This window comes from Hyperoodon ampullatus (genome assembly GCF_949752795.1).
Source record: "Hyperoodon ampullatus genome assembly, chromosome: 9".
NCBI lineage: Eukaryota > Metazoa > Chordata > Mammalia > Artiodactyla > Ziphiidae > Hyperoodon > Hyperoodon ampullatus.
The window spans coordinates 1,857,004-1,872,817 of NC_136922.1; the positions used below are offsets into that span (position 1 = coordinate 1,857,004).

General features: G+C 44.5%; 1 protein-coding gene across 1 annotated transcript in view; it reads left to right on the plus strand.

The window, feature by feature from the left end:
• Positions 1 to 15,814, plus strand: part of COBL (cordon-bleu WH2 repeat protein) — a gene marked incomplete at both ends in the record, with an annotated part of 262,009 nt that overhangs the window by 218,346 nt on the left and 27,849 nt on the right. The window contains one exon of the mRNA XM_079710932.1: positions 15,308 to 15,617. Coding sequence (XP_079567058.1) covers positions 15,308 to 15,617 — 310 coding nt within the window. The remainder of the gene's footprint in view (positions 1 to 15,307; positions 15,618 to 15,814) is intronic.

Genomic DNA, 15,814 nt, shown 5'->3' on the forward strand with positions numbered 1-15,814 from the left:
CTCTCACAGACGTCCCTTGGCCCTCGTAGACACATCAGTTTGGGTCAGACTGGAGAGATGAAGTAACTTAAGCCCTCGGTTTTGAAAATTAGAAAAATGTAAAGATTCTGTTGCCACATAAACCTCAGATGAAGTGTTTGATTTTCTCCTTCATAGGCTCACACAAACGATGCAGGGCTCCTTCTGTGTTCCTCCTTTGTCGTAGGCTATTAAATGGCTGTACAAAGTGTCTTTGAAGAGACTTATTTTTTTCACTTTTTACTTTTTTATTCTTGTACGATTTTTGAAGGTTACTTTCCATGTACAGTTATTACGAACTGTTGGCTCTATTCCCCGCGTTGTACAGCGCGTCCTTGAGGCTGTCTTACACCCAGCGGCTTGGACTCTCCACCCCCACCCCTCTCCTGCCCCTCCTGCCTCCCCCCTGGTAACCACTCGTTTGTTCTCTGTATCTGTGAGTCTGCTTCTCTTATGTTATGCTCACTAGTGTGTTGTATTGTTTAGATTTCACTTATAAATGATATCATACAGTATTTGTCTTTCTCTGTCTGACTTATTTCCCTAAGCATAATGCCCTCCAAGTCCATCCATGTTGCTGCAAATGGCAAAATTTCATTCTTTTTTATGGCTGTGTGGTATTCCATTGTATCTATGGACCACATCTTTTTTTATCCATTCATCTGCTGATGGACACTTAGGTTGTTTCCATGTCTGGGCTGTTGTGACTAGTGCTGCAATGAATATTGGAGTGCATGTATCTTTTCAAATTAGTGTTTCTTTTTCTTTCGGATATAAACCCAGGAGTGAAATTGCTGGGTCGTATGGTAGTTCTATTTTTAGTTTTTTGAGGAACCTCCATACTGTTTTCCACAGTGGCTGCACCAATTTACACTCCCACCAACAGTGTAGGAGGGTTTCCTTTTCCCCACATCCTTGCCAGCGTTTGTTAGTTGTGTTCTTTTTGATGGTGGCCATTCTGACAGGTGTGAGGTGATGTCTCACTGTGGTTTTAATTTGCATTTCTCTGATGATTTAACGATGTTGAACATCTTTTCATGTGCCTATTAGCCAGCTACATTTCCTCTTTGGAAAAATGTCTATTCGGTTTTTCTGCCCATTTTTTAATCGGGTTGTTTGCTTTTTCTGACATTGAGTTGTATGAGCTGTTTATACATGTTGGATATTAATCCCTTATTGGTCATATCATTCGCAAATACCTTCTCCCATTCAGTAGGTTGTCTTTTCATTTTGTCACGTGTTTCCTTTGCTATGCAAAAGCTTTGAAGTTTAGTGAAGAGGCTTCTTACAGTGTGCCCTTTCACAGCGCATGAGTGAAGTGCCCTGCCCGGTCAGGGGGCTCTGCAGCTGGGCATGTCCTCTCCACCTGTCTTTAAACAGCTGCTGGGTGACTCACAGCCTGGGCAGACAGGGGTGGGTGAGAACAGCCCTGGGGTGACTTCCGCGTGTGCCCACAGCTCTCCCCTGGCATGCAGGGCTCCTTAGGAGGTAAGGCTGGGCCTGGGCCCCTCAGGATGGCCGAGCCGGGACACCACAGCCCCACCTCCCCAGGATGGAGGCCCCGGTGCCGGCCAGGCTCAGAGCTGCCTCCCAGGACATGCTGAGCTGTGCCTGAAGCTGACAGGCTTAAGATCATGTTTCCGTGTGGTGATGAAACCCAGAAGTAAACAGGCTGTGGTGTCATCTGGGTCCACTTGAGCCGGTCTCACACTGGCCCAGTTGAGTGGAGGCTCTTGGACTGGTGGCCCAAGTGCCACCAGCTGTGACGGTGGTATAGTAACCACTGTGCTAACAGGAAGCCTCCTTCTGAGTCTCGGCAGGCAGCCCCGGGGCCTGGACACCAGGGCTCTGACTTAAGCCTTTGCCCCTCGGTTTCTCTGTGACTCAGGATTCCCAAGCGAGGGCTCAAGGAGGCATCAGAGAGGCAGCAGTGCCTTCACACCAGTGTCCCTGCCTTCATCTGCCCGCCCCTTCTCACGGGCACAGGGGCACTCAAGCAGAAAGCCAACCAGGGTGAGCTGCTTCAGACATCTACACTGGCTGTGCTGGTGCAGTTGTATCCATCCAGCAGAGCTGCTCAATGGGAAAGCTACTTGTACAGACTTAAAGTAATGGATTAGGCAGTTGCTAAATGTGTGTTTTACTTTTCAGAACAATTTCAAAGCATGAGAAAAGTAATGAAGCTTTTTATAAAATCAGGACTGTTTCAGTCCTCTTTACTCTTTAGCCCTGTTGGAACATAGATCCTTCAAGCTATAATGTAAACGTGTCTGTCTGAGCCTAGTGGAAAACAGCAGTTCAGAATGAAAACGCACGTACTGGTCACCTAATATGTGCCCGGCACCAGCAGAACAGAGTCACCCGGTCTGAAGGGATTAAAAAGCTGGAAGAACTTGTGCCTTACAGGGAAAAGAATTAGCTCTCCACTTTTCACCAGCCCCAGAGAGGGTCAGCCCGGAAAATGCACTGAGGAGGATCTGTTTGACACCTTAGGGAATCCTGTCGTCGGGAAACCAGTGAACCAATGAGGAGGGAAATGGGCCAAAGGGGATGTTAGACTGTGGGCTCACACATGCTAAAATTTCCTGCTAGAATCTCAGGAATGCCTGCACTTGTCAGCTGGAAGGGCCAGCGTCCTGCCCTCCACTTAGGGACCGAGACACCAAGGGCAGGCTGTCCCCACGGTCACATCACTCAGAGAAGACAGAAGTTCCAAACAGGGACCCCAGGCAGCTGGTGCCACTGAGCCTGATGCAGGGGCACCTGGGGACCATTTGGCTGGATCAGAGACCCCCCGCCCCAGTCCTCCCACCCCTCCACCCCCAGCAGCTTTTTTGATCAGCAAATAATTTCCACATCCTCTGCTTCCTGGGTGTCCCTTCTGGGAGCCCCCTTGTCAGGGACCCCCTCATTCCTTCTGCACATCTGGGCCTGGGGCTGGGAGACATGCCATCCTTGGGGACAGTCTTCAGGCTGCACTTGCTGAAACCCCCATGCGATGGAGGCTGTTCTTAGACCTGCCAGCTTTGGAGAGACCACGCCCGTGAATGATTACATCTGCCTGGAGACTGATGACGGGTCAAACTAACACAAGCTCATCATAAGAGCTACACCTGCTGAGGCTTGAGTGTGCGCCAGGCCTGTCCTCAGACCTGACCTGCACGCAGTCTCCTGGTGGCTCCTTGCATAAGGGATGCTGGTTCTCAGCCCCATTTACAAGTGAGCAAGTCAAGGCCTGCAGGGACTAATGTTCTCAAGGCCACGGTTGAATCAGCCCCCTAATTGTTTAAACTGGTACAAAGATATAGGAGAACAATTGTGCAAGCCCAAGATGAGGACACAGACGTGATAGTGGAGTGTGCATCTGATTCTCTTCCCATATTTAAGAAGTTTTGTTATACATTTATTCTAAAAGCTTCTAATAAATAAAGACGAGGAATCTTGAGGATGACTGATTACTTCCTAACCATTGCCTGTGTTTTCCGGACTTGCTATACTAAAGAAAATGAAAATAAACTTTATTTTAAAACTCAAAAGAATCCTAATAGAAAAACTCGGGGAAAGTGCAGCTGTTGGGGGGACGTCTCCAAGACCAAGTGGGATGGAAGAGAAGGGTGTGAAGGTGCTTCTAGGAGTGGAGATGAGGTGCTTTACTTCCCAGGGGGCAGCCCCCAGCTTGGACTCTGGGGCAGGTGAGGAAAACTGAGGCTGGAGCCCGGCATCTCCTAGGAGGTTATTCTGGGTACTGGCAGGTTTTGCTGAGGCGAATGCTTTCTGGCCCATAAAGCCAAATTATTTGGGGGCCACTGTAATTGTGAGTTAGACAGGTGGTCTGCGTGTGAAAGGTTTCATTTATTGGCTGTAGTCTGTTGGCTGTGGACAAGGCTGGAAACAATTCTGTACAGGTTTCCTAAAATCACGGGCTCTGACACTGATCTCATTTTTGTTACAAGAAGATGCCATTTTCAAGGCAGGCGGGACTCTGGCAAGGAGGCTCGGGGGGAAATCACGGTGTCACTTGTCATTATCTGTATGCTCACTGCTCTGTACTGTGTCTGAGTGGCTTTGAGGTAGCAATTTTACTACATGTGTGCGTAAGTGTCCATAGGAGCACAGTACACCAGCATTGTTATTAGTCACTTAGCTTTTCCTTTTCACTTTTGCTGGCATATTAGCATTTTATGATTTCTAAAGTTTTTATACAGAAGGTGTCTTGAAAGCAGCACCTATTAGAGTCTCTTCAATATTTAAAAATGTTGGTACAAGCCACTGTGGAGAACAGTATGGAGGCTCCTTAGTAAACTAAAAATAGAGCTACCATATGATCCAGCAATCCCACTCCTGGGCATATATCTGGAGAAAACCACAATTCAAAAAGATACGTGCACCACAACATTTATTGCAGCACTATTTACAATAGCCAGGACATGGAAACAACCTAAATGTCCATCAACAGATGAATGGATAAAGAAGATGTGGTACTTACATACAATGGAATATTACTCAGCCATTAAAAAGAATGAAATAATACCGTTTGCAGCAACATGGATGGACCTAGAGACTATCATGCTAAGTGAAGAAAGTCAGAGAAAAACAAATATCATATGATATCACTTATAGGTTGAATCTGAAAAAAATGATACAAATGAACATATTTACAAAACAGAAACAGACTCACAGGCATGGAAAACAAACTTATGGCTACCAAAAAGGAAGGGTGAGGGTAAGGGATAAGTTAGGCATATGGGATTAACAGATACACCCTACTGTATCTAAAACAGATAACCAACAGGGGCCTGCTATATAGCACAGGGACCTATACTCAGTACCCTACATTAAGCTGTAATGGAAAATAATATGAAAAAGAATATATATATATATATATATATATATATACATATATATGTATACACATATGTATAACTGAATGACTTCACTGTACACCTGAAACTAACACAACATTGTAAATCAACTATACTTCAATAATAAATAAAACTAAAAATAAATACATAAATAAAAATACGTTTGCTACATTAGTCCAGACCCAGGTGACATTTTGAAGACACCATCTCCACATCTATGCTATTCAATCGGTCCCAAACATCAGGCAACTTATACAAGTAATTAATGAGGCAAAAATAACCGCATCGTCTGGCTAAGCCGGCAGGGCTGCGGTGTGGGGACGATGTGCAGATGCAGGGACCACAGCCCTGTAGGCTCAGACTTTGGCTCCATCTCATTGCGATGGCTTCTGCTCCCCAGGTGACTTTTGGAGGTGCCTCCCACTAGCTCTGTGACAGCCTTTGGACACAGCGACCTGTGGGTCTCGTGGCTGCCTTGCGTCTGTGTTCCCCAGCATCTCCAGACCCCATCTCCTTGTGCTCTGCGTGCGAGATGCCTCCTGCCTCAAAGCAGCGCACCGGGAGTCCTGCCTGCTCCCCCGTCCCCAGAGTTAGCCCTTTCCTTCTCGTCTTGGGCGTATTTTACAACCATCTGGGATGTTTTGTGTCACTTCCTGACTCTGCCTTTCTGAAACTGTTCTAACACAGTTTCCACAAGTAGTTATGTCTGCTCTGCTGTCTTGAGGAAAATGTCACATTTAACTCTGCTGAGGGCATCCTGTGGTGCCTTCCCATGAGACGGGAGACACAGGACGGGCATTGAGACAGAAAGTAGAGTCTAACAGTGTAGAAAGAGAAAAACACTCAAAATGCAGGGACTGAATGTCTGTTTTGAAAAGTGGTCTGTTCAGTAACTCCAGGGCTCTTGTTGGAGAAGTCGCTGTCTTTGGAGCAAAGCAATGAAGGGGTTTTGGTCTGAGGAGGATGGGGTGATACACAGGCTTGAGTGCAGATCGTCCTCAGCTGGCCGGGCAGCCCTGGCGAGGTGTTCAGGGAAGGGCTTCCCCCAGTGTAGACCTATAACGGTGGCTTCAGCGTCCCCTGGGAAAATGTGAGAAATGCCGTTCTCAGCCCCAAGCCCGAACCACTGAATCAGAAACTCCTTGGGGAAGGGGTCACTGAGCAAGCCATCTTAACAGAGCCAGACCTTCTGGTGATTGTCTGGGTGCAGGACCCCTGGGCTGGGGAGCCCAGTGTGGGGCTCAGACCCCGCCATCTTTGAGCTGTGATATTCTTCCCATTTGTGAATCGCCAACCCAGGGGTGTGGGTTCTGACCTCACTACATCTCCACCCCTTCTGCCCATCTCATTGTGGTGCCTTCTTTGTATCTTTAGTTGTGGAAAATTTTTTCTGCTAGTCTGCAGGTTGTTCTCACAAATACTTGCTCTATAGGTAATCAATTTTGGTGTGCCTGTGGAGAGAGGTGAACTCAGGGTCTTCGTAGTCCAGCATCTTGGCCACCTCCCCAATACTTCTTATTTTAAATAACTCAAAGTAATAATATTGTCTATTTTATATTATATAATTATATGTGTGTATAACATATATATACGTATGTACGTGTGTGTGTGTGTGTGTGTGTGTGTGTGTGTATGCTATTTTAAAAATCCTTATTTCCTAAAGTGGTTAAGAATAAACACCAAGAGAGCTTAGAGATATATGTGATGGGAACAGCAGGATGTGTGTGTGGGGGGGGGTGTAGAATTCATGCAAAAATCCTAATAAAGACTAACTTTGTTTCTGACCTTCCTGGGCACCAAGGCAAAAAAGCGAGGTGGGCAGACACTCAGCCAAATAGCAGGCATTCGTTTCATCAAAAGTGGGGGAAAGGAAGATCTAAATTTTAGGACAAATTAAAGTGGATGCTTTTATAAAAGACACTGAGTACTATGATAGATAATATCCCCAGTAGCAGTTCTACATAAGATACAAAAATGTTCTTCATTTGGTCATTTTCATGTCAATTTTAGGTCATTAGCAATGGCTGAACAGTGCATTACAGAAAACTAAGCAAAAGTGGGCCAAATACTTTGTTCTCTAGAGCTCTAATGATAAAGGGATCGAACTTGAGAGAATCTAACAGAGGAACAGATGATATTTTTCCTGGATTGCCTGTCTCAGAAGGCAGGTGGCTCACTTCATGCCAGACCTGAATCGTAGTTCATTCAATTTAGGAACTTGGCAAGTCCCCGAATGTCACCTTTTCTGAGCTGTCGATTAAATACAGTTCCCATGCTTTAATATACTAGACAACCTGGAGCCAGGGTTTCTATTTTGATGAAGCAAACTGAAGCATCAGCTTTGTTCCTGACAACAGAAACTACCATCCTGATCCCCGGAGGTGAGGCCCCAGAAATACATATGTAAGAGAGGGCTGGATCTTTTTCTCAAAAATATTTTAGAAGATATTGAAATCTCTGGACAAATGGAACCAAGATTTGTTCCATAGGACATGGAAGAAAATCTTTTGGTGTAGAAGAATTTAAATGTAGGTATTCTCAGCAAGATTCATTTCACATTTTCTTGGTGCAAGAACCTCGATTTGACTTTTGCTTAGGACATGTTTTTGTGTGATTTTGAATAGACTTGTCCTGTTTATGGGCCTGGCAAAGTATGTTTCTGTAACACATACTATCAGGGGTAGATGAAATCATTTGTTGGCTGGGACTTCATTTATAATTTGCAAAATAGGAATAATTATTTTCATACTGCAGAGGACACTGGATAAATAAGGAGTTCTTTGGACATTGCAGAATATCAAAAACCCAACTACCATTATATGGTTTCAAATATTGATGTTGAACTGTATATCTGATCGTTGTTAGCCAGTGGTCTAATATCTTAGGCTACTCTTAAAGCCATGACATCAGCGTGGAGGAGGAATTCTTTTAGCTCTTTGCTAAATAAAATAGGCACATGAAAATCATATGAGACTTCAGTTTCAATATGGCGGAACTGAGTCTAAGAACCATCAACCAAAGTCAGCGTTGTGGCTGCTGAGAGAAACTGGCCACCCCATCCAGGTGTAGTCTTCCCCAGAAAGCAGCTTTCCTCTCTGCAGATTCCCTGTGGGAATCTGCTCAGCCCAATCTGCCATAAGGCTTTCGGCTCTCTCCTAAGGCAACAGTGATGGTCACGTGTACAAAAGAAATCTAGTTCCTGAGGTTACTGACACCATCATTTAGCACAGGAAAACAGTCAAGAAACATTAAACAAAATTTTTTTTCAGTGTGTGGAGGAAAGACCACAAACTGATCAGAGGAACTAACTCCAAAGGCAGTAGGGCTAATTTAGGCAATAGAGCAGAACTTTCAATATTTGTTGTTATTGCTTCAGAAAATTTTAACAGATTAGTACATACATAAAACAAGAGCACGCTAGTATTGAAAAACACATGAAAAAAAGAACTCCCGAAAGTTCTTGGAAATGAATACACATCCTTAGAGACATACATGATTAGACACATTTTGGTGAAATGTTTGATATCCATGGATAAGGAGGAAAATCTTACTAGCTTCTAGAGATAAGGTTATTTATAGTTGGAGAGAATCATGCTAGCCTTTGGGTTCTCATCTGTGAGGCGGGATGCCAGACAACAGTGGTGCTGAGAATTCAATCTTGAGGAAGAAGGATTTTGATCTGAATCTGACTTCATTTTAGCCATACTGATAGTGAAGGATTAAATGCAGACAACCTTGTGAAGACACAAGAGGGCTTAGAGAGTAAACTAGATCCTAAACTAGATTATTCCAAAAATAGAATTACTCAAATGTGTAATCTGAATAATGGAAGATAAATCCAGGAAAGGGAAACATGATCTGCAGCTGTCACATTTAATATATTTTTGAAAAGAAAAGTTCCTATCATGGAAACACCATAATATGAAACTCTGTGTGTGTGTGTACTTCATGCAAAAATCAGGGCAATTTAGACATTTGTTAGACAAGACTATCTAATTCCAAGAAACATGTATAGAACGAGTTACAAAAGAATGGGTTTTGTGGGATTTTTTTTTTTTTTTTTTTTTTTTGCTCACATATCTGGGAATTTTAAGAGATGAATCCTTATTACGGACATGGTGGGGTCCCCAAGCCCAAGCGCTGTCTTAGGTCTGTGCTCTTCTCTGTCTGTGGACAAACCCTCTCCACGCGCTGGTCCAGATGACTGTCATTTATCCAGGACCCCTCCCACTCCATGGATTTCAGCCCAAGGAGACCACCTGCCCAGCATCTCTGGCCAGAAGGCCCTGAGAAAGGCCTTGATTGGTCCAGCTTAGGACACACGCCCATCTTTGGACCACGGTTCCAGCTGACCAGGTTTGGGTCACATCCATGACCCACATCTCACATCCGTGCCCTGTGGCCAGGAGTAATGACGGGGCAGTTAGACTCGCCCAGCTGTTGAGAACGAGGTTAGCTCCCGGAAGGAGGAACTCACGTAGCACAGACAGGGAGGGGGCAGTGCAGACGGATAGAAGCAGCAGCTGTTTTCTATATATGTTTTCAAAGAACCGCAAGCGGAGAACAGGCTTGTCCTCACACGGGTGAAACTGGGATTTTCTCTGTGTCTCTAACAGGCACGTTAGGATTATGGGATTAGGGTTATGGTTCAGGCTTTGGAGAAATATAGATAGATTGAGGCCAAGAGTACCTTACTTGGCTCTTTAGCTTTTTTTTTTTTTTTTTTTTTTTTTGCGGTATGGGGCGTCTCACTGCTGTGGCCTCTCCCGTTGCGGAGCACAAGCTCCGGATGCGCAGGCTCAGCAGCCATGGCTCACGGGCCCATCTTCCCGGGCCAGGGCATGAACCCACGTCCCCTGCATCGGCAGGCGGACTCTCAACCACTGCACCACCAGGGAAGCCCCTACTTGGCTCTTTAAAGAATTCAGGTCTATTTTAGATCCGTAAATGCTTTCAAGGTCTTTATTATCCTGCCTTCTTGAAAAAAATAAAATATGTATTCAGGTATATGGTACTTCTCTGTAGTGAACTGGCTACACTGCTATCTTCATCATGCAGTATCTTTGAGGATCCCAGGTCTGTGGGGCTTTTGGACAAGAACATTAATGTAAAATGTGGATTTTTTATATAATAGGGTTTTTTTTCATTGAAGTATAGTTGATTCATAATGTTGTGTTCATTTCTGCTATACAGCAAATTGATTCAGTTATACATACATACATATATATACATTATTTTTTAATATTCTTTTTCAAATATAAAATGTTAAATGGTGCCCTTCCAGCTAAAGAGACTGTCATTTTGAAGAGGAATAAATATATAAACTTCACTTTGAGGAAACTGTAACTAAAATATCAATGACAGGAAGAGAAGGTGGCCAGGACTGGAGCCACCAGTCGGGGCAGAAGCCTACAAGCTGGTGACAGAGGTTCTCCTGAAGCGTAGTTCTGAACCCCGCCTCCCACCCCTCTTCCTCTTGACGTGTGCACACGTGTGCACACGCTGACACAGTCATATACGGCACATGAGACATCATACAGCCCAGCCACTCGGCAGTACGTGCCGTTTCCCATTCAGCCTGTGTATCTGTGCTTTTGCCCATCTTGTGATCCAACCGCGCTTGTTTCAGGACCCAGGTCGGTGGCCACCTTCTGTCTCCTCTAGGTAGGAGGATGCCCCCGTGTCTGTCTCCCTGTGTTCCCCTCCCACCCATAAACGGACTCACCTGTACTGTGTGTGTTGGTGGGTTTAACCCAGGGGTGTGTTCCCCTGGGAGACCCCAAGACTTTCCAAGGGAATCTACATCCAGATGCTCTGTGTCCACGTGTATTCTTTCCTAGAACCACGGTGCCTGAGAGCTCACAGGTGGGCAGCATCCGTGCAGGGCTCCTCCCAGCTCCCCTTTGCTGAATGCCTGTCTCCCCTCCTCGAAAAAGACAGACATAGCCCCCAGCCATCAGGAATTTCACCTGGATGTGGTTTCCTGAGGTGAGCAGACCTTATCCTGATGCCTGACAAAAACACACACAGCATTTCTGGTAGTGGGCTGAGCTTGCAGATAAGTCCCTTTCAACGTCAGGTGGTTTCCATGTTTTCTTTCCAACCAAATGGACAACGGATCTAACCCAGTTGTCAGTTAAAACACATCATTAAGCATACATTTTATGACCGATCAATCAAGTGATGTGTAACAGAGGAAGAGTTTTAAAAAACTGAGTGGAGTGATGTCACTATAGCCAAACTCTTAATTCACCTCCACTTGCTCATGCGAACAAGGCTTCCCAGTTGCTTAATAGTGATAAGAATGAAAAATGTGAACTGCATTAATGCCAAACCCCGCCCTGCTTTAGTGATCAGTGATCCGGTAATTTTTAAGAATTCTTTGAATAAAGCCTTATCTGAGTCATTATGAGATGCATGTCTAATGACACTTTACCTTTTTGTTTCAGAAATGTCAACATTTCTAAAATATTTATGCAATTTTCATTGGATCTTGCCTATTCATTATCACGATGATAACTTCTCGTATAGAAAAAAAATTAACACTATCTAGTTATGGTGAGAGAAAATAAACATTAAATTTTAATTTATATATATATTCTTATACCAAGAGATTTCATCAGTAGAAAAGCTCTCAAGCACAAAGTACGTTCAGTTAGGATGAGATGAGCGTCCGCGGCGGCGTCGGGGGGTGGGTAATAATTTCAAGAAAGAAGAGCCGTGTTCTAGAACGCTGCCCGTCCAAAGGAGAACTTTCTCATTCCTTTCGTCATGCAGGGTTCTGGACATCCATACATTGAATACTATCATGTTCAGATTCCTTTGTTACATTTTGTAAAATGATGGAACAGATTTATTTTAAATATTAATAATTACAATGAAATTGCATCTGTGGTAACTAACTGAACTCGTGATGGAAAAGTTCAGGTGTCAGTGAAGAGGCAGGTGGGGTGTATACGACAAAATGTACTGACCTACATCTTGTCAGTTCAGAAGCGCCTTACCTGTGGCTACCTGACTTTCCCCTTTATTCCCTGTGCATAGACCAGAGGGAACTAAACCAAGGTGGGGTGAGATGGAGGACACGTGATTTCTGTTTGGCGTTTTGTAGTTACTGAGCCAGGAAAGTAAAGTGGTTCAATTTAGAAAGTTTTTTTTCTAAACTAATGGTTAAAGCGAGAAGAGTTTTCTTGTAAATAGTTGATTAACCAGGAGATTGGAGTATTTTGGTTCATTGTGATTTTGCTGTATATTGATATTTTATAGCTCTTTTACCAGTTTGGTTCTCTTTATTATTGAATTATAATATTTGGTATTTGGATACATTGAGCAAGGACACTTGAAAACTCACCAGCTATCTTTAAAGGCTTAATTTGTTTTTGTTTTTGTTTTGCTTTTTCACCAGCTATTTTGGATAAGGGGATGTTTACATTTTAATGTAAAAAATGAAAACAGGTATAAATAATGTTTTATGTATCAAAAAAATGGAGGCCAAAATACCCAGAAGATATTTACATTTGGTGCTAGAAATTTTCTTTGGTGACTTTGCGAAAGAAAAACTCAGTGGAACTCATGCCAAACTGAAATGATGGTGTTCGACCTGAGGAATTAGTAGCCTTAATTTAGCACTTCCTTCTTCTTTCTGCTTTACGCCTGAGCTCGAGAATTTTTGCCGTCATTTAGCTGAAATGGCGTTTGAGCCATGCGATTACGTAATTCAGGTGGAGAGCAATGGAAGTGTTAATATTCTGGACTCGGGCTCTGTGGCTATTTATTTGGAAGAGAATGTCATCGTGAATTTATATTTGGCATCTGCTAACGGCAAATTGAGTTTTTCCACATTTGCAAAGATCCCGCAATAATAACTCTTCAGTTCAAAAAGGTTGTTCACGCCTTAAGAGAAGAGGAAACTTGCCAACGCATTAATCAACCCAAAAAGAGCGACTTACGCTTAGCGGTGACGGAAAATAGCAGAGAGGGAAAAAGGCCACGCTTTGTTTCTTTTAAGATTCCCAATTAGTCACCAGTCAACTGTCAAAAATGTTTACTTCCTCTCTTTCGATTTGGAATTTCAAAGAAGGATAGAATTCTAGATCTAGAAGGGATGTCATGCTTATCTATCTAGAAGGGATGTCATGCTTATCTATCTAGAAGGGATGTCACGCTTATCTTACAGAAAGGGGAAAGGGTTGTGCAAAGTTCTGAGTAGAAGTTGGACCGGGCTGTGGGATTCAGGCTGGGTCCCTGGACCACTGGCTTGGTGGAAACCCTCAGGGGCTGAGTGAGGCTAGAAAGTAGGCTGCACAGAAGGATCCGCAGGACAGGACCTGAGGCCAAGCAGCTCCAAGTTTTCCTTTTGTGTCTTAGGCTTCTGTTTAGAATCGATAAAGAAAAAGCAGTTTCCTGCTCCATCATCTCAAACAGAAATTGTCAAAACATGTTAATAGTTCATGAGGTTAACAATAGAAGCCAGTGGAAAAGAGAAAAGGTAATAAGGCAGCAGATGGGGGTGTCTGATTCCAAGCAAAAGAGTCTCAGGCTGACAGCGCAGACTGCGGGGAGAATCAGAGACGGCCTGAAAACGAACAAACTAATGCTGACCCAGGTACACAGCCTCATGGGGATGTCCATTCCCATCTTCAAATCCCTGCCGGATTTGACAGCCCTCTCGGAAGTGGTTCGCAGGAGGCTTGAGCCTTAGCACAAGCTCATCTCTCTTACTAGCTGGCAGGCCTGCCCGGTGCTCCTCCGAGCATCCTTCCATCCTCCCCCCGTCCTGCCCTCTCTGGATGGCAGGAGCGTCCAGGAGTGACATCTCCGGCAGAGTCGCTGGCCGTGTGGACAGGGTAGCCAGCACACAACATCCGAGGTGTGACAGCTTCTCAGCAGACCCATGGCCGAAAAGGCTTGGGTGGTATGAATCCACAGGCAGTGTTTCTTCTCCGGATTTGCCCTCTAATTAAGAGTCTTGCAACAAAAGCCAGGAAGAAAGCTAGAAGAAAGAGGTCATTGTTCAGAAGCATTCACTGCATTCAGACACATTGCCTTGTGCCTTTGCTTCTCTAAACAATTCCTCCCTTGTTTCTGATCTTTATTTGTGAGCTCTTTTGTGAAATGTCTGGGTTTTTTTGTTTTTGTTTTTTTGTTTTTTTGATCTTGTTCTTTTATTTTACTGTTTGGGATCTCCAAGAAACCAACACCTCCAGGAATTTTCTCCTCGGTGCTCTTTTGGTTTTGTTAATTCTGTGTCTCGAGTCTGCTGTCTAGTTAAAATATCGACGGTGTTGAGTGTGTATTGATGGTGTTATGACGTCACTTGTCTATCAGGGCATGAGTCTGTGGGGTTTGCACTCGGCCTGTGTGTAGCCTTTATTCAATCCAGGCATCCAGCAATTTACTTATTGAAGGAACGCTTTTCAAACAAAACACACTGAAACTACAGCACGGCACACTCCTTATTTCCTGGATGACCATAAGCAGTGCTTAGATCCTATGCCTTGAGGTTTAAAATCTATATCTACATTCAATTTAAAAAAACACCTCTGGTCTGAGGCTGGTCCAGAATTCTATATTCCCGTCCTACCACCTCCATATTGGGGGGATTCTTCTCCAAGCATGGAGCTTTCAACCTCAAAGCTCAGTAAGGGGAAAATTGGTATCCGCACTCTCCTAACACTTAACTGTCCCTCGGAATAGCTGGACAGATGTGACGCGTGGCTGCAGTGCCCCATCATCACAATTAGAGTCACAATTGGAGTGAACCCGGGCCTTCTCAGTGAGTCACAACTCGGTGCCTCTTATTCCCTCTGCTGCCGTAAACGACATGCAGTGCTCAGGGGACAGTGACCTCCACCTAGAACACTTCTGCTCTCATCCTTCTGCATTTTACTTGCGGGTTCTCTTCTACAAGCGTCTCTTATTTTAACCAGATCCTACTCTCACATGTAAAAATAAAGAGAAAGCCAGATGCTGTCAATGACTGTCATTAATATTTAAAGCCAAATTGTACATGTTCCTGGGAAGTTAGAAGTTCCCGAACAAGATGAGTGTTTTCAAAGTTTGCTTCTATTTTGAAAACCCCTAGTTTCTCCAAAGAACTCATTTTCAAGCAACTTCTGTTAAACCAAGGGTCAGACTAGAAACAATTGCATTCACCATGCCGTTAGTTAGAATTTTTTAATGTTGTTTGCTTGTAGTCACATACAGGATAACAATTCCAAAGGTTAATTCAAAATATGCTGATTTTTTTAGGGAAAATGTTCTCAATCACATATGCACGTAACTCCTTCCAAGTTAAAGTGTGTCCAGAGGGAAGTGGTGTGTTTGAGGGGTCTTCCCTCACACCCCAAATTCCAGATTTCAAATGAGTCAGGCAGTGGGGAACTCACTGGAGCATTGCCTGACCTGCCCTTGTGTGTCTCGTCCAGTGAGCCTGCCCCTGGGGCCTGGCGGTCCCTGCGGTGTGGATGGGGTCCCGCCACTGCCGTCGGAGGCCGAGGAGACTGTGTCTGTTGGCAGCTGCTTTGCCTCAGAGGACACAACAGAGGACTCGGGAGTGATGAGTTCCCCCTCGGACATCGTGTCCCTGGATTCCCAACACGACAGCACGAAATCCAAAGACAAGTGGGCCACAGACCAGGAAGACTGCAGTGACCAGGACCTGGCTGGGACCCCAGAACTGGGCCCCCAGAAGAGCCCCTCGTGGGATAGGAGTGGCTCTGGGAACTGGCATCTGAGGTGAGTCATGGACGGAGGGAGGTCTTTCGTCCCGGTGACCCAACCAATATTTGTTAGGTCACCACACCCTGATTGGGGACTTGTTATCCATAGTTTTGTCTTCATGCGCTTTCTAGCTCTGCAAGTATTTACAAATAATACATAGCATTGGCTTGTTCGTTTGTACCTTTTATATAGATGATACCATACTCTGAGTG